The sequence below is a fragment of the Symphalangus syndactylus genome, chromosome 8, assembly GCF_028878055.3.
Source record: "Symphalangus syndactylus isolate Jambi chromosome 8, NHGRI_mSymSyn1-v2.1_pri, whole genome shotgun sequence".
In the NCBI taxonomy this organism is placed as follows: Eukaryota; Metazoa; Chordata; class Mammalia; order Primates; family Hylobatidae; genus Symphalangus; species Symphalangus syndactylus.
In genome coordinates, this window is record NC_072430.2 from 25,301,541 (window position 1) to 25,321,652 (window position 20,112).

Consider the following 20,112-nt stretch of genomic DNA (forward strand, 5'->3'; position numbering starts at 1 on the left):
ACATTGAGCATCTTTTTCTGTGCTTATTTGCCATTTGGTTTAGTATCTGTTCAAATGTTTTATAAGTTTATTATATATTATGGATATGGGTGTTACCAGATATGATTTGCAGATGTTTTCTCCCAATCTGGGGCTTGTCTTTTCATCTCTTGAGAGTATCTCTTGAAGATCAGAGTTTTCAATTTTGCTGAAGGCTAATTTATCAGCTTTTTATTTTATGGATGGTACTTTTGACATCACAGCTAAGAAATCTTTGCCTGAGTTCACAAAGATATTCTCCTATATTTTCTTCTAGAAGTTTACTCTTCTAGCTTGTGTATTTAGGTCTATGATTTACTTTGAGTTGATTTTTATAAGTTATATGGGCCAATGTTAATTTTTTGGAATATGGATACCCAATTATTCCAGTACCATTGCTGTAAAAACTTTTTTATCTCCATTGAATTGCTATTCCTGGACTGTATCCTTTCACCAATACCACACTGTCTTATTTTAGCTTTATAATAGGTCTTATAAGTAATGTTAGTCCTTCGATGTTGATCTTCTTTTTCAAAATTGTTTTGGTTATTATAGTTCTTTTGCCTTTCTATGTAAATTTTAGAATCAACTTGTTTACTTCTACAAAAATCCTGCAGTGATTTTTAATTTCGTATTGCATTGAATCTATAGATCAGTTTAGGGACAGTCAATATCTTTTTTTTTAATGTCTTTTCTATCTTTTTCTTTTTTAAGTTTTATTATTATTATACTTTAAGATTTAGGGTACATGTGCACAACGTGCAGGTTTGTTACATATGTATACATGTGCCATGTTGGTGTGCTGCACCCATTAACTCGTCATTTAGCATTAGGTATATCTCCTAATGCTATCCCTCCCCCCTCCCCTTTTTTTTGAGATGGAGTCTTGCTCTTATTGCCCAGGCTGGAGGGTATTGGCATGATCTCGGCTCACCGCAGCCTCTGCCTCCCGAGTTCAAGTGATTCTCCTGCCTCAGGCTCCCCAGTAGCTGGGATTACAGGCGCCCGGCTAATTTTTTTGTATTTTTAGTAGAGACGGGGTTTCGCCACGTTGGCCAGACTGATCTCAAAATCCTAACCTCAGGTGATCCACCCACCTCAGCCTCCCAAAGTGCTGGGATTACAGGCATGAGCCACCATGCCTTGCTGGGAGAGTCAATATCTTAATAATAATGAGTCTTCCAAACCATGAAGACACTATATCTCTCCATTTGTATACGTCTTTTTAAAAATTTATTTCATCCAGGTTTGGTAGCTTTCAGCTTAGAGAACTTGCACATAAAAAAAAAAGTATACCAAAATTATACTTTCAGCAATCATCTCTATAGTTTGTTACTAGAGAAGCTTCTGTGAATGTATAGAGCACTGGAAACCACAAGGCAAAGGCTCAGCATTCTCTCCTAAGCGTTGGCTGGCTCCTGGTGTTGGTTGGCGCAACTGCCATTTGCCATTGATGATCATTCTTCTCTTCCTGTGGTAGAGGAAGAGGGAGAGAATGCAGTGTGAGTGGTTTCTATTTTTTTGGTTTTTGTTTTTTAAGTTATACCTAAGTAGTTCATCATTTTGGGCCAGGCACGGTGGCTCAGGCCTGTAATCCCAGCACTTTGGGAGGCCGAGGCTGGTGGATCACCTGAGGTCAGGAGTTTGAAACCAGCCTGGCCAACATGGCGAAACCCCATCTCTACTAAAAATACAAAAATTAGCCGGGTGCAGTGGAGGGCATCTGTAATCCCAGCTGCTCGAGAGGCTGAGGCAGGAGGATTGCTTGAACCCAGGAGGCAGAGGTTGCAGTGAGTCAAGATTGCACCATTGCACTCCAGACTAGGTGACGGAGCAAGACTCTATAAAAAAAAAAAAAAAAAAAAAAAAAAGTAGTTTATGGTTTGGAGTGTTATGGTAAGTGGTACTTTTTAATATTTTGATTTCCAGTTGTTCATTGTTCATATGTGGAAGAATGATTGAGTTCTGTTTATTGATCTTGTATCCTGCAATCTTGTTAAATTCACTTATTGGTTCTAATAGCTTTTAATATATTCTTTGGGATTTTCTACATGGATAATCACTCATTTAGGAATGGAGATAATTTTATTTCTTCCCTTCCAGTATGTATTCATTTTATTTCTTTCTTTTCTTTTTTTTTTTTCACCTCATTGTACTGGTAGGACCTCTAGTATGATTCCAGTATGAAAGGAATATAAGAGAGGATATCCTTGCCTTGTTTCCAATTTCAGGGAAAAAACATTCGTGTTTTACATAGGTGCCCTTCATCAGGTTGAAGAAATTTCCTTCATTACAAGTTTGCCGAGTTTTTATTATTGGTGTCAAATCTTGTTAAATGATTTTTTGCATCTATTGAGATGATTATAAGGATTTTCTTATAATTGTCTGTTGATATGATAAATTACATTGATTCATTTTGGAATTTTGAACCAGTCTTGGAATCCTAGGACAAAAAACACTTGGTCATGATGTGTTATCTTATATATTCCTGAATTCATTTGGCTAGTAGGTTTCCTAGGTTATCAGTATGGAGATTTATTTTCTTTTCTTGGAATGTCTTTATCTCATTCTAGTATCTGAGTAAGGTTGTCATTATAAAATGAGTTGGGATGAGTTCCCTGCTTTTCTATATTGTGGACGAGTTTTTATAGAATTGGTGTCACCCTTTCATTAAATGTTTGGTGGGATTAACCAGTGAAGATATCTGGGCTTGGAGTTTTCTTTGTGAAAGGATTTTAAATACACATTCATTATCCCTTAATAGATTTAGGAATATTCAAGTTTTCTGTTTCTCTTTAAGTGAGCTTTGACAGTTTGTGTCTTTCAAAGAAAGTGTCCATTTCATCTAAGTTGTTGAATCTATGGACACGGAGTTGTTTGTGATATTCCCTTCTTATCCTTAGAATATCTATAGTGTCTGTAGTGGTGTTCCCTATTTTATCTCTAACATGAGTTATTTGTATTTTTTAAATTTTTAGTCTTGCAGAGGTTCATCAGTTTTTATGTTTCAAAGAGACATCTTTTGATTTCATTAATTGTGTATATTGTTTTTCTGTTCCTAATTTCGTCAGTTGTCCCTCTTTATCTTATCCTTCTACTTGCACTGGGTTTAATTTGCTTCTTTTTTTTTTTTTTTTTTTTCTAGTTTGTTAAGTTGGGAATCTTTAGATCAGGGGTCAGCAAACTACTGACCCCTGATCCTGCCTACTGCCTATTTTTGTAAATAAAATTTTATTGGAACACAATCATGCTCATTTATTTATGTGTCTTCTGTGGCTGCTTTTATGCTACAGTGGTATAGTTGAAGTAGTGTAACAGATACCATATAACATACAAAGCCCCAAATATTTACTATCTGACCCTTTACAAACTCTTTACTGTCTTCCAAAGCCTGCTTCATATACAGCAGATCCTCGAATAACCTCATTTCATTCAACATCATTTCATTATAATATTGATGAGGAAAAAAAGTCAATTCCTGGCCAGGGCCACTGTCTGTGGGGAGTGCTCATGTTCTCCCCATGTCTGCGTAGGTTTTCTCTGAGTACTCTAGTTTCCTAGCACAGCCAAAGATGTGCATGTTGGGTTAATTGGTGTGTCTAAATTGTCCCCATATGACTGAGCTTGGGTGTGTGTGTGTAAGTGCACCTTGTGAAGAAATGGTGTTCTATCTAGGGTTGGTTCCCGCCTTGTTCCTGAGTTGCTGGAGTAGGCTCCTCTGATTCTGAACTGAAATAAGCAGGCTAGAAAATGAATGAATGCTTACAAATTATTATAAAGTAAAAATTTATAAAGTATACGATAATCATATAAACAAATGCATGACAGTAAACGATGCAATACGAAAGCCCTCAGTTAGCCTGCCATGTTTGCTATTGTTTTTTAACTGCATGTGGTAGAGGATGCTCCTTACAGTTTTTGCTTTGCAAACATTTATTCCTTGATTTAATCCACCACCGCTATGACCACCATTACTTACTGATTCACCAAAAATTGGGTAAATAATTATCTTAGTTGTTTTTATTAATCTTTTTAAAATCTATGCATAGCTCACATTTATTTTAATATTAGAAGAATTTGGGGTCTTTATTTAGAAGTTTGGTGATGTTTTTGTGACCAGATACATGCCATAGAAACTTAACTCTTGTTTATATCAATTTGCCTATGGTGAAATTGGTTCTATTATACATTGTTTTGCCTAAAGTCCTAGTTTCCAAGAACATATTGACGATGTTAAGTGAGAACTTACTGGAATTGATTTGAGATTTCTTTTTTCTAATGCAAGTATTTTACTGCTATATATTTCTCTCTAAGCATTGCTTTATCTGCATCCAATAAATTGTGATGTTGTGTTTTCATTTTCTTTCAATTAAAAATATTTTCTAATTCCCCACAGCACTTTCTCTTTGATATATGGTTTTTTAGAAGTGTGTTGTAAAATGTTCAAATATTGGGGAATTTTTCAGATATCTTTCTGTTATTGATTTTTCTAGCTTATTCCATTATGTTTAGAGGGCATATTTCATGTGATAGCAATTTAATTTATTAAAATGTGTTTTATGGCTTATTGAGTAAATGCCCCGTGTACTCTTGACATAACTTTTGATTTACGTATTTTGAAGCTGTGTTGTTAAGCATGTCTACACTTAGGGTTGTCATGCCTTTGTCATATATATTGTCCCTCTTTATTTCTGATATTGCATTGACCTGAACTCTCCTTTGTCAGATATTGATATGGCTGCTACAGCTTTCTTTTGATTAGTATCATATTTTTTCATCCTTTCACCTTTTATTCAAGACAACTTTTGGAACACTTTCATCAACAGAATGGAAGTACACAAATGAATCTTAAAACCAGCCAGGTGCAGTGGCTCACACCTGTAATCCCAATACTTTGGGAGGCCAAGGCAGGCGGATCACTTGAAGTCAGGAGTTCAAGACCAGCCTGGCCAACATGAAAACCTGTCTCTACTAAAAATACAAAAATTAGCTGGGTGTGGTGGCACATGCCTGTAATTCCAGCTACTTGGGAGGCTGAGGCAGGAGGATCACTTGAACCCAGGAAGTGGGGGTTGCAGTGAGCTGAGATGGCGCCACTGCACTCCAGCCTGGGAGACAGAGACTCTGTCTCAAAAAATAAATAACTAAAATAAAACCAGTGCATCAGTGAGTAAGATCTAACACAAAAGTACCCATACCTCATGATGAAAATATAATCAGGTGGAGGAAGACAAAAGTCTAAGAGAGTGGAGGAGATATGCATATGAGGAAGGAAGGACCCTGGGACTGAATTATCAGATGGACTCAGCTGATGTCTTTAAGTTTCACATACCCTGAGTCCCTAATCAGTGGTTTGAGACAAGCATTATATTTGGTCACAGTGGGTATATGCTACGTCCAGAATGGGAAGAAAGTTCAGAATCCTGTGGAGACTGTAGACACTCAACTCTATAATAATGAGATGGAGGTTATGAGGATGCTAGAGCTCTAGAGAAGCTCTTTCTTTGTGTCACTAACCACACTGCAGCAAGATATGGTAAAAAAATTATTCAAGTTACTAGTTTAATGGAAGAGCCAGAGTAGCTACAGGAAAGGCTCCATGAAAATATCCAGCTGGCATGGAAGAAATAAACATTCAGCCACTGGAATAGTTATGGTGCCATGCTCAAGAGTTGGTAGAAGAAAGGCGTTCTCTCTGATTGAATTATAAAAGACAATCTTTCTTCACATAGAGGGCTACAAAGTTCTATCAGTACTGACCTTTTCCTGTTTAGTCTTATATTTTGAAGCATCTCTGGATTTACTGCTAGTATCACATCAATCATCAGGTGTAGTTTTGTAATAGTGCCAAGTAGTTCTTTAAAACTGGAAGTCTCTCAAATGATTCACTTAAAACAGCCTTTAAATAAGTGACAGCATCAATACCCATTTATTCCATCACATAGTATTAGATCTCCTTAAAAATATGTGTCATGCAGATGAAAAAAATAGTGAATTTTAACTGAATCCAGCCAAAGGGACAACTCTTACAGGCTACAGCTATGTCTATTAGAATTTGAATACACATAGTTTAAAAAAGATACATTTTCAAAGTGAGACACCACCACCTCGGTCACTTAATGAAGAAATGTTTTTTTTTGTTTTTTTTTTAACCCAAATAACAAGGGTTTTAACAGCCAAGTATCTCTATTTTCTGTCTCCATGGAGTGCTACTGTTGTTCTCATTGAGTTCTTGAATTGCATGTATAACAGATGTATCAGCACATAAACTACTTGAATAGGTTTGTCTGGAGCTTTGGCGTTGAACTCTTCTAATTCCACCTCTGGAGCTACCAGCTAATACTATTCACACAGCCTCTTGGCTGTTTCATATACGTTGTTCACTACATCAGCCACATTACAGGTGAGATCAATATTTCTTCTGTGTTTAGAATGAGCAGGGATAGTGTCACCATCAAACAGAAGTGCGTGCTAGTTAATAAGCATGTGGGAAGAAAAGGAGTTGGGATAAAACCATTCTGGAAGATACTGGCTGTAGTGCTAATAAAAGACTCAAATGCATAATTTTTCTTATGTTCAATCACTCCATGTACCACTATAGAAACCACATTTTTCTGGCTTTCATCAGTACTTATTGAAAGTTATCTAAGACGCGTGGATCTTCAGGGCTCTTATTTTTATATTCTTTTTTTTTTTTTTTTTTTGAGACGGAGTCTTGCTCTGTTGCCCAGGCTGGAGTGCAGTGGCTCACTCGGCTCACTGCAAGCTCCACCTCCCGGGTTCAGGCCATTCTCCTGCCTCAGCCTCCCGAGTAGCTGGGACTACAGATGCCTGCCACCACGCCCAGCTAATTTTTTTTTTTTTTTTTTTTTTGGTATTTTTAGTAGAGGCGGGGCTTCACCATGATAGCCAAGATGGTCTCGATCTCCTGACCTCATGATCCGCCCGCCTCGGCCTCCCAAAGTGCTGGGATTACAGGCATGAGCCACCATGCCTGGCCCTTATTTTTATATTCTAAAACTTCAAGAAAGTTCTGCATATACCAACTTTGAACCAATCCCACTGAAGGCCTGTTAAACCACTTACCCAGCAGAAAATTGGCTTCATTCACTGTGTTAACCAGTAGCACGGGAATCTCCTTTTGTGAAATCATATATGATGTTCTCTGAAGCCATTATCTCTCCCAAAGTCCAGGAACTTCTTGATGGAGAGTGGTGACAGCAAGAGGCACAGATAGCAATTGATGTACTTGGGCACTGGCTGCTTTAGTAGGCACCAGTGTAGCCATAGCCTTGCCATGACAGTGCACAGACCTGCCTAGATGCCTGGGTGGACATGAGGGCCTATGCAGCCAGACCATTTGGACCAGGTGTGTTCTTCATGAGTGAACCCCTGTTTCAGTTTTAACCTCAGCCTTGGCCTGTGGGTACAGCCACTTCAGCAGCTCCCAGGCTAAAGCTACTGCTGTTGGCTTCCCCGGGCCTTATCCATTCTTCTACTTTTAACTTATTTATGCTTTTACATTTAAAATAAGTTTCTTATAAATAACATATAGTTTAATCTTGATTTTTACACCTAATCTGTCAAATCTAGTCTTTTAGATGATATTTTAGACCACTTACATTTAATGTAATTGTTGATATGGCTAGTTATATTAAAATCTACCACCTTGCAGGTTGTTTCTATTTGTTCAATCTTCTCTGTTTTGCTTTTCTCCTCTTTTTCTGTCTTCATATTAATTCTTTTCTATTATTCCATTGTATCTCCACTATTGGCTTATTAGTTATACCTTAAAAGCTTTTTTTGTTGTTCACCTTAGGGTTTATATGACACATTTTAATTAATCATGGTCTGCTTCACAAGAAGAGTCATAATTCGCTTTTTATCAAGCCTCTACAGCTCTAGGAGAAAAATTATGACATAAATATTAGTATCTAGATTCATTGCTATGGTGGTAAGATCACTTCATAATTCTTTTTCCATTATTTTGTGAGCAAAATGTTTATAGGGAAAACATGAAATTTGACATATAAATGCCAACAAAATGGTTGGAAAAGGAAAGGCTATCATTGTTGGTAATGTTCACATATCCTTAAATTTCACCAAACACAACATATGAAAAAATAGTTGATTATTTGCCTTTTGTTTTCAAACAGATATTGCAGCTGTAGAAGAATGGTTAGTAAGGATCACTTTACATCATGGACTAAATATTTATGCTACTGAAGGAACTCTATTGGATGGTGTTCGAGGTAAATGCCAACAGACAGAAGTAAAATGGAATTCATATATTCTTTCAACAAACTTTGACATCTGCTATATGCCAGATTCTGTGCGAAGGTCCTAGAGATAAAAAAAATTAAAAAAATATATGAGATAATTATGACCCTTGAGGCACTCACAATCTGATAGGATAAAGAATTAAATACATGTGGATAAATTATTAACAGAGATCTGCAAAGAGTGCTATAGAAATGTGGAAATACAGGCTGGGCGTGGTGGCTCATGCCTGTAATCTCAGCACTTTGAGAGGCCGAGGTGGGCAGATCACTTGAGGCCAGGAGTTTGAGACCAGCCTGGCCAACATGGTGAAACTCCATCTCTACTTAAAAAAAAAAAAAAATACAAAAGTTAACCAAGCGTGGTGATGCACATCTGTAGTCCCAGCTACTTGGGAGACTGAGGCAGGAGAATCGCTTAAACCCAGGAGGCAGAGGTTGCAGTGAGCCGAGATTGCACCATTGTATTCCAGCCTGGGCAACAGAGTGAGACTGTGTTTCAAAAAAAAAAAAAAAGGGAAATACATATTTTACTGTGGCCACATTGAAGGTCATTATAAACAATGGCTTATAAACTTGATTATGTTTACTTATTCCAAAAAAGTAAGTAGTTTTAGGTAGCTTCCAAATTAAAAAAAAAAAAAAAGTGTTACTAATTATTCAATAGTAATTGCAATACTGTCTTTGGGACTCTGATAGTTTGATATCCTATGCTACTTTTTAAGTACTGAAATATCAATATAAAATCGTTATACCAATTTTTTAAAGATCTGAAATGCTAACTTACATTTGTTTAGAATGTACTGAGGTATAACTGCAGCAAAAAGCTTCACAACTTGGTAGATCTTTGAAAGCTCCAGATGCGGAGATGAGATTGATCTGTTTGAGGAACTAAAAGGAGACTAAGGTTGCTGAAGCATAGTAAATAACAGAGTGGTGGATCATGAGTTTGGAGAAGCTGGCAGGAATCTTGGTAAAAAGTGCGGACTTTATTGTAATTATAATTTAAAGCCATTGGGGTATTTTAAGCAGAGAAGTAATAAATTCTGATTTATCTTTTATGATGAAAAGATCATTTTGGCTGCTATGTAGAGAATAACTCTTGAGGAAGTATAGCAAGAATGGAATAAAGGAAACTGGTAGCAGTTGTTGCAATAGTCCCCTTGAGAAGGTCTGGAGTAGATGGACAGTAGCATTAGCAGTGGAGGTGGTGAGCAGAGCCTTCACAATACATTTTGAAAGTAGAGCTGCTATGGCTTCTTGGACTAAGATGGGGGAAAACAGAATTAACAAGGATGATGCCTGGATTTCTTAATCAAGCATTCAAGTAGAGGATGTTATCATTCACCAAAATGCTGAAGACAGGAGGAACAGACACTGGGAAATAGGAATCAAGAGTTAAAGCTAGAGTTAGAAATCTTTATTCACTACTGAACTCAAAAGAGAGTGAAAACCTTGTCTCTATTTCTTCATATCCAATCCACACCCCAAACCACTCATTTGTTTCTGTCTCCTCCACGCTACTCAAACTGTTGCTAATCACAGTCACCAGCGACCTTCATATTGGTCACTTTTCTGTCCCTTTTTTAGCTTCTTAGTAGCAGTCAAAACTTTCAATCATTTCCCTGTTCTTAAAATGCTTAAGATATACTACCTGACTTCAGGAACTTGTATATAAGTAGGGGGGCATTGTCAGCTCAGTGATGTCCAGTGGTAAGCTGAAATCTCCCTGACCTGGGTGTGAATGGTCTGCAAACACATTCTACACCCTGCAATGTCAGCTGCTTTGCCCTGCGTTTCTTTGAATTCTGGAGTGACTTCCTGGTGAATTAATGTAGTTAGAGATTGTGTCTCTTTCCCTTCTTGGCTGTCCCTGTGCTGCACTATGTCAACCCAGATGAAAAGTTAGCTTCTTTTCTTGCTTTGCACAAAGTGAAAAAAATATCACATAAAGTCTTTGGGTTTGTAGCAGATTTTATTGAAACTTGGGGAGACAGAGGATAATGTAAATAGCTAAATAACTGGTTATTAGTTATCTGCTTTTAAAAGTCCTTTGACTATTTTTGAAATTCAGACAGCAGTAGTCTTTCAAATTGCCCCAGCTTACTTTTTGTACTCTTTTTTTTCTTGTTTTTTTTCCAAAAGAAAAAAAACTCTCCCTTTTTTTAATGCATGAAAATTCGACTTTAGCTCCAATCCTTTGCATATCCAAAAGTAATATTTTAAGTTTTAAAATTTGTGACGCCTTGTTTGATGACGTTCTTTCAAAAGGTTCATTGTCTACCCTGGTCTGGTGAGGAAGAGTGTACCCTGATTCTTCTAGTTACAGTGAGTGCAGAGTCCTATTGGAGCACCTGGGAGGAGAGCCTCACTCATTCTAGGGCGTCATGGAAGGCTTCCCAAAGAGGGAGACATTCACATCAAGGACTGAAAAATAGGGTTGTGAGAAAAACAGATATTCAAAGCCCCACAAACTAGAGCCTGTAATGGGAGGCCAGTTCTGGCAAGAAGTAAAGCTGAGGAACCAAGAGGACGTCAGATTCTGGAAGGCCTGGTTTGCCACGTGAAAGACCTTATTCACCACTAGTGCTGCTATTCTGCCTGTGCTGCACTGGAGATGCTTCACCTCTGATTGCTTTTTCTTCTGCATCTCATTCCCAACTTCTGTCTTGCAGAAATCCTTCTGAGTCTCTTGGTATGATAACTAATGATAACTAATGATAACTGTCCCTGTTCACCACTGCTACTCTGGATTTATTCTCATTTTTATATATCTACTGCTATTTCAGTGGGATTGGGAAGAGAACAAAAAGTAAATGAGTGGGCTCAGAAGTTATAAATGTGCATATTCCATGATCCAGCAATTCCATTTCTAGGGATAGATCCTGTGGCAAATGGTATTTTTCAAATGTGGCCAAAGCAACCTCTCCCATTCCACATGCTCTTCTGCAATGTAACCTTGCCAGCCCCCCACCAAGGGGAATTAGACTTTACTCCTTATATTCTGGAAAATAATCACTGACTGATTTTTAACCAATGCAGAGTGAGGTAATGCACCTCTTTTGAACTATAGAATAGTTTCTTTACATAGTTCTTTTAAAACCTTTAAAGGAAAGTAGCATCCATTTTCAAGGGTGCTCCCACAATTTAAACACCCAAATTTGATTTCCACAGAACCGATTCTTCAGTGGACTCTTGGGGATGTGATTCCAGAAAGCGAGATCAGTAAATTATATCCACATGTGGTAGATCTCAAAGTGACAAAATGCCCCTGTGCCAATGATGTGGCATTACTAGGCTTCGTTGTGGATACAATACTTGATGGTAGGTTTACAGCTTCATTAAATGTTGATGTTGGCCTTTTGTATTTTGTAGCAGTAATGTTTAACTGGCAGCAGTAATGTTTAACTGGCAGCAGAAATAAATGCATAGACATAGGGAAGGAAAATTGTTTCCTAAAAATACCTAAAAATTTATTCTTCAATACTGTATCTTGTCTACTTGTGTGATACACTAAGTATGTTTTCTTGCTGTGACTTTTTGCCATGTTAATTGTTGACTTTCGTGTGTCTCCTAATTTCATTTATCCCATGCCCTCCTTTAATATGTTACTTTCTCCCAGAGATTATCTGCTATTCCTGCCATGTATAAATAGGTATTGTTGTTCCTGAAATACCACATTACTTAGTTTATGTTTGCATTTTTTTCATTACTACTGTAATATCTGAGAGCATCTATATAGGGAAGGAAACAACTGTTTCTCTCTATATTCATTTCATAACACTCTAATACCAAATGTATGGATTTTCCACACTGAGTGATTCTCCAGTTCTCTGTGGATGACCAAGTAGGTGTCCTATGATTTAATTCAATTCTGGCACTAGCTATCTGGAGTTAGCACAGACCCCCCTCCCCAACCAACAACAGATCAAGGGCTCAGTCCCACAAGACTGTCCCCAATTCGAATGCCGGTCACAAGTCTCAGGTTGTAGTTCTAATCAACTAATTATAATTTGGGGAGGTCCCACAAACTCTTCCTTGAGTTCAATAATTTGCTAGCACAACTCACAGAACTCAGGGGAACGTTTATTTAGGTTTGCCAGTTTATTATAAAGGTCAAAACAAGGGATACAGTAAACAGTTGGGCAAGGTCCGGAAGATTCCCAAGAAAAGGAGCTTCTGTCCCCGTGGAGTTGTGACACGCCACACCCCTGGTATGTGGATGTGTTTTAGCATTCCAAAACCTGCACTGTAAGGATTTTTATGGAAGCTTTATCACATAGGCATGATCAATTATTTATTCAATCTCCACCCCCTCCTCACTTCCTGGGAGATGTGCTGTGGGGCTGAAGGCTCTCAGCTTCTAATCGTGGCTTGCTTTTTCTGGTGACCACCCCACATCTTGAAGCTATCTGGGAGTCTGTCAAGAGTTGCTTCATTAGAACAAAAGACAGTCCCATCACCCAGGAAATTCCAAGGAGTTTAGGGGTTCTGTATCAGGAACTGGGGCCAAAGACCAAATGTTATAACAAAGGATGTTCCTAGCACTCCATCATGCAGGAAATTACGGAGGTTTTAGGAGTTCTCTATCAGGAGCCAGGGACGAAAACCAAATATGTATTTCTCATTATATCACAATATCATAATGTCATTACACATTTCAACTACTAATAGTATCATTTTAATTATTGTTCCTAGCTAATTGATGACCTCCTAGACCCCAAATTCAGTGAATATAAAGGAAAATAAATTTAAAACTTAAAAATTAAGAAACAAAATTTTATTACTCATAGATAATATGTATACCTACATAAAAATCCAAAAAGATCTATAGAAAAACTCAGAACAAATATGGGTATGCTAGAAGGTTGTGAGATAGAATAGCAATGTATAAAAATCACTCCACCAAGGACTAATTAAAGATTATAATTTTAAAAATCCTATTAAGGTAAGAAATCCCAAAAAGTACCCAGGAATAAAAAAAGGAGTTGCAAGGCCTATTGTGTAGAAATTATAAAACTAATGAAGGCCATAAAAAAAGACCAAAATAAATAAGATATTTCATGTTTATAAGCAGGGACTTCTGGTATTATAAAGATTTATTTTATAAATAAATTTATTACAAATAAAATGTATTACAAATTTATCAATTCAATATGATTCCAAGAAAAATTATAACAATGTTTTTGGCTTGTGTGTGTGTGTGTGTGTGTGTGTGTGTTTTCTTTTTTGTGTCAGGGAGGGTGTGGAAATTGGCAAGCCAAACACAAAATGCATATGGGAGAATGATATACCATGAATAACAAACATAATTTTAGAGAAAAAAAAAACAAAAATTTGTCCTAGCATGACTTATTATAAAGCAATAGATTAAAACAGTATGCATCAGTATAGGGATAGACAAATAACCTTGCCCAAATCTCTTTGACTTCCTAATGGCTTATAGTCTGCTTCTGCTGAATTCCTTTAGTTTTACTAGGTTGGTGCAAAAGTAATCGCGGTTTTTGCAATTGCTTTTAATGGCAAAAACGACGATTATTTTTGCACCAACCTAATAATTGTGTCTTTTTCCACTCTCTGCTATCATATGCTACACTATGTCAATCCAGATGGAAACTTGGCTCCTTTTCTTATGTTGTTCTGTGAAGAGGAGGTCCTAGCCTCCTCATCTTTATCCAAACACCAATACCTACCTTACTTCCATGAGCCATAGGAGAGGGGTCATTCTCAACTCCTCATGCTTGATTCTGCCTTACAAATGAAAGTCATGGGAGAGAAGCACCGGTCTTAATTCCTTGGGATCACACTCATGAGGCCACCTCAACCTCTCAAGAAAACAAACAACTTCAGCAACAGGTTCTTTAGGTGAAACCACCTTTTCCCCAACTGGTCACCACTGTGCTGAAGCAATAAAGGAAGTTCTCACAGTATCAAGCTGCAACTGCCTAAACCAGCAATTTTTTTTTTTTTTTTTGAGACAGGGTCTCTCTGTGTTGCCCAGACTGGAATGCAGAGGCACAATCATGGCTCACTACAGCCTCAAACTCCTAGGCTCAAGCAGTCCTCCCACCTCAGCCTCCCACGTAGCTGGGACTACAGGTACACGCCACCACACCCAACTAGCAATTCCTTTGCAGGGCCTTGTTTGTCCTCCTGGCCTTCATACCACATGGAGTTAATGGTGGGAACAGCTATGCAGCAGCCCCATGTACTCCAGTTTGGACTTATTACCCCGTTTCCTCCTCTAGGATATTCTTAAGACATAAACCATCAGGCCTCCCATCAGTTACCGGAAACATAAGCCTCCCCAGATCATTTCTGGTTATCCTATCCCACATACTGTTCTGAATGTCCTCTAATTTGATTCAAACTTTTATCCCTCTCTATCCACCCAAATCCTTTCATTAGAATTTGTGGCCTGTGATTAACAAACTCCCCCATATCACTCACTTTTTCTCTGAATGGTCCCTTAACTTTCTTTCCATAAAGAGTACCGGGTCATCCCCAGATGACATTCTTTCCCCTCAGCCCTCCCACATATCACATATTTCAAAACCCAGGGTGACGGTTGTTGTCTTTGCTCCTTAGGATTACTGCTTAATCATTACTCCTGTCCTCTTGTTTGAAATGTGGAGCTTTTTTGAACTCAGACTTTACCTTCCTCTAACTCTTCTTGGTTGCCAGCATTTGGTGACCTCCTCACCACTCACATTCATTCATTTACAAGGTTAATCTCTGGATCCCTGCCTTCCTCTCCACTTGACTTTTGTCACTATTTTTGGTGACTTCACCATCCATATGGATGATCCATGCAGTACCTAGCTTCAAGGCTTCCTGTCCTCCAATGATCTTTCCCCTATCTTACTCCTATGGTAATATTCTTCTTAAAATTTTTTATTTAATAATTTCAACGTTTATTTTAGATTTGAGGGGAGGTACATGTGCACGTTTGTTACATGGGTATATTGTGTGATGCTGAGGTTTGGAATATGAATGAGCCCACCACCCAGGTAGTGAGCATAGCACCCAATAGTTAGTTTTTCAACCATTGCTCCCCTCCCTCCCCCAGCTAGTAGTCCCCAGTGTCTATTGTCACCATCTTCAGGTCTGTGAGTAGCTCCCACCTACAAGTGAGAACATATGGTATTTGGTTTTCTGTTGCCTGTGTTAATTCGCTTAGGATAATGGCCTCCAGCTGCATCTATGTTGCTGGAAAGGACATGATTTCATTCTTTTTATGGCTGCACTGTATTCCATGGTGTGCCACATTGTCTTTATCCAGTCCACCATTGATGGGTACTTAGGTCGATTCCATGTCTTTACAACCTATGAACAAAAAAAAAGCCCTGGACCAGATGAATTCACAGCCAAATTCTACTAGACATGCAAAGAAGAGCTGGTACCAATCCCACTAAAACTATTCCCAAAAAATTGAGGAGCAGGATCTCCTCCCTAACTCATTCTATGAAGCCAGCATCACCCTGATACCAAAACCTGGCAAAGACACAACAAAAAAAGAAAACTAGAAGCCAATATTTTGATGAACATAGACAGAAAAATTCTTGACAAAATATTAGCAAAAAGAATACAGCAGCATATTACTATGCAGCCATAAAAAAAAGAATGAGTTCATGTCTTTTGCAGGGACATGGATGAAGCTGGAAACCATCATTCTCAGCAAACTAACACAGGAACAGAAAACCAAACACCGCATGTTCTCACTCATAAGTGGGAGTTGAACAATGAGAACCTATGAGCATAGGGAGGGGAACATCACACACCGGGGGGCCTGTCGAGGGGTGGGGAACAAGAGGAGGGATAGCATTAGGAGAAATATCTAATGTAAATGATGGGTTGATGGGTGCAGCAAACTACCATGGCACATGTACACCTGTGCAACAAACCTGCATGTTCTGCACATGTATACCAGAACTTAAAGTATAATAAAATAAATAAATATTATTAAAATAAATAAATAAAATTAAAAAATAAAAATAAAAAGTAAAAAGTTAATTCAAGGCTGGGCACGGTGACTCATGCCTGTAATCTCAGCACTTTGGGAGGCTGAGGTGGGCAAATCACCTGAGGTCAGGAGTTCAAGACCAGCCTGGCCAACATGGTGAAATCCTGTCTCTACTAAAATACAAAAATTAGTAGGGCATGGTAGTGGGTGCCTGTAATCCCAGCTACTCGGGAGGCTGAGGCAGGAGAATCTCTTGAACCTGGGAGGCAGAGGTTGCAGTGAGCCGAGACCACGCCATTGCATTCCAGCCTGGGTGACAAGAGCAAAACTCCATCTAAAAAAAAAAAAAAGTTAATTCATCACGATCAAGTAGGCTTCATTCCTGGGATGCAAAATTGGTTCAACATATGCAAATCAAGAAATGTTATTCTTTTTGCTTAGGAATACTTTAGCTATTTGGGCTCTTTTTTTGGTTTCATATGAATTTTAGGATTTTTTTTCTATTTCTGTGAAAAATGATATTGTTATTTTGATGGGAATTGCATTGAATCTATAGATTGTTTTGGGCAGTATGGATGTGGGAGAAAGAGAATGCTTATACACTGCTGGTGGGAATGTAAATTAGTACAACCTCTATGAAAAACAGCGTGGAGATTCCTTAAAGAACTACAAATAGATCTACCATTTGATCCAGCAATCCCACCACTGGGTATCTACCCAAAGGAAAAGAAGTCATTATATGAAAAAGACACTTGCACACATATATTTATAGCAGCACAATTCACAATTGCAAAGATGTGGAACAAACCTACGTGCCCATCAACTAATGAACAGATAAAGAAAGTATGGTATACATACACCATGGAATACTACTAAGCCATAGCAAGGAATGAAACAATGTCTTTTGCAGCAACTTAGATGGAGCTGAAGGCCATTATTCTAAGTGAAGTAACACAGGAGTGGAAAACCAAAAACCATATGTTCTCACTTATTAGTGGGAGCTAAGCTATGAGCAAGCAAAGGCATACAGACTGATGTAATGGACTTTGAAGACTCAGAGGGGGAGGTTGGGAGGGAGCTAGGGATAAAAAACCACACATTAGGTACAATGTACACTACTTGGGTGATGGCTGCACTAAAATCTCAGAATTCACAGCTACATAATTCATCCATGTAACAAAAAAACTACTTGTACCCCAAAAGCTATTGACATTTCTTAAATAACATAAAAATGTGATTTACCATATAAATAGAACTAAAAACAAAAGCTATATAATGATCTCAATAGATGTAGAAAAAACCTTTGATAAAACCTAACATCCCTTCATGCTAAAAACTCTCAACCAACAAGACATTGAAGGAACTTACCTCAAAATAATAGGAGACATCTATGACAAACACACAGACAACATTAAACTGAATGGGCCAAAGCTGGAAGCATTCCCCTTGAGAACCAGAACAAGACAAGGATGCTCACTCTCACCTCTTCTATTCAACACAGTAGTAGAAGTCCTAGCCAGAGCAATCAGGCAACAGGAAGAAATAAAATGCATCCAAATAGGAGAAGAAGGCATCCAATAGAAGAAGTCAAACTCTCTCTCTTTGCTGACAATATGATTTTACACCTAGAAACCCCCAAAGACTTTACCAAAAAGCTCCTAGAACTGGTAAACAATTTCAGTAAAGTTTCAAGATACAAAAATCAATGTAGAAAAATCAGTAGCATTCCTATACACCAAAATCATTCAAGCTGAGAGCCAAATCAAGAGCACAATCCCATTTACAATATCCCCCCTGCACACACACACACACACCCCTAGGAATACATCTAACCAAGGAGGTGAAAGAGCTCTACAAGGAGGAGTACAAAACACTACAAGGAGGACTACAAAATACCCCTAGGAATCCATCTAACCAAGGAGGCAAAAGATCTCTACAAGGAGGAGTACAAATCACAGATGATACAAATGAATGGAAAAACCGTCCATGCTCATGGATTGGAAGAACCATTACCATTAAAATGGCCATACTGCCCAAGCAATCTACAGATTCAATAATATTCCTATCAAGCTACCAATGTTATTTTTCACAGAATTAGAAAAAACTATTCTAAAATTCATATGGAACAAAAAAGAGCCCAAATAACCAAAGGAATCCTAAGCAAAAAGAACAAAGCCTGAGGGATCACATTACCCAACTTCAAACTATACTACAAGACTGCAGTAACCAAAACAGCATGGTACTGGTACAAAACCAGACACATAGACCAATGGAACAGAATAGAGGATCCAGAAATAAAGCCACACCCCTACTACCATCTGATCTTCAACAAAGTTAACAAAAATAAGCATTAGGGAAAAGACCCTATTCAATAAATGGTGCTGGGGTAGCTGGCTAGCCATACACAAAAGAAAAACTGGATCCTTGCCTTTCTCCATATACAAAAGTTAACTCAAGATGGAGTCAAGATTTAAATGATTAAACTCTTGACCTTGTCATCTCTAATGTCATTATCTCTGAAATCCGTAGTACCTGCATTGTACACTCTGTCCACTGCCTCTTATTCTTTCAGTCTGTTCTAGTACTCACACTCCAACATTTCTTTGATCTCATTGAAATCTTAATCCATTGTCACTATCACATTTTTTTACTACCCAACATCCTTATTTTCCTCTGTTCTCACCATAATTCTCAGAGCCCATCTTTTTGAATACTTTTGTAACTCCCTTGCCCTTCTTTTTCCTCCTTGCCTGCCCAGCCCCAAGTCTAAAACCATCTCTGCTCCTGCCCTGCAAGAGCAGAATATTGCTGGGAAGAAATTGCATGCTAGTCTCATTTTGACATTTCACTGACCAGTCTCACTCTAAATTAATGATCATGAATCTTAAGTGGGCCCTGAGTACTCCCTATAAAGCCTACTGCCTATTAAATCCTATCACTCTTCCCTTGTATATTTATTTTCCCACTCTGCAAAATTTATCACACTTCTTTCCACTCCTCAAATACTCTTCCCTTCTTACTCTTGGCTGTGCCTTTATATAATACTTCAGAGAAGCTGAAGATTGATTATAGAAACCCCATTGTTGCAACTGGAAATCTGCCATCATACCTGCATTTGTATGCTTTGCCTTTTCTGCCTTTTGCACTGTAAGAAATGTCTCTGCTGCAATCAAAGGCTACCCCTCAGCCCTTATGTTCTGGATCCCATTCCTTGCAGCCATCTGAACAACCTTGCTCTTGCATCTGTTGTGCAATTCTCATCTTTCTCTCCAACATCATCATACTCTTCCTCCTCACTGGATTGTATCCATTAGGATAGAGACATACCCTAATATGCCCCATCTTAAACAAAACCTTCGTTTATCTCACTTTACTACCATCTCCACTTCTCTGTTCCCCTTCAAAAAAAATATTTAAGGCCAGAATTCAATGTAGATGATGCTGTTTTTCCACCTCCCATTTTATCTTCTTTCCATTACAAATCAGACTCTGGTTTCCATCACTCTACTAAAACATTTCTTCTCAAGGCCACTCACAATTTCCATATTGCCAGTTCCAACAGCCAGTCTTTTATGCCCATTCTACTTTCCTTTCCAGCAGCATTTAACACAGTCGACCAGTCTCTGGTCAAAACGCTTTCTTCTTTTAGCTTTCTTGATACCACTTTCAAGTTCTTTATATTTTCTCATTGGTCACTCTAGTTTTCTAGGAGGGCTCCTTTTTGGTGTGACTCCTAAATGCTGATGAACCTAGGGCTTTGTTTTTGACTCTCCTTCCTTAAGTTACCACATTCTCCCTCTGGAAGACTTAATCCAGTCTGATGGCAGTAATGCCATCTTCGGGCTGATGATT

General features: G+C 38.2%; 1 protein-coding gene and 1 non-coding gene across 2 annotated transcripts in view; both read left to right on the forward strand.

Moving 5' to 3' along the window:
• Nucleotides 1-20,112, forward strand: part of CATSPERB (cation channel sperm associated auxiliary subunit beta) — a 209,974-nt gene that overhangs the window by 65,966 nt on the left and 123,896 nt on the right. Inside the window, exons 7-8 of the mRNA XM_055288401.2 lie at nucleotides 8,175-8,270; nucleotides 11,472-11,621. Of these exons, the coding sequence (XP_055144376.1) occupies nucleotides 8,175-8,270; nucleotides 11,472-11,621 (246 nt within the window). The remainder of the gene's footprint in view (nucleotides 1-8,174; nucleotides 8,271-11,471; nucleotides 11,622-20,112) is intronic.
• LOC129489095 (small nucleolar RNA U3) lies at nucleotides 1,316-1,529 on the forward strand. Its single transcript, XR_008659902.1, has one exon. It is a non-coding gene; the product is annotated as a small nucleolar RNA U3 (small nucleolar RNA).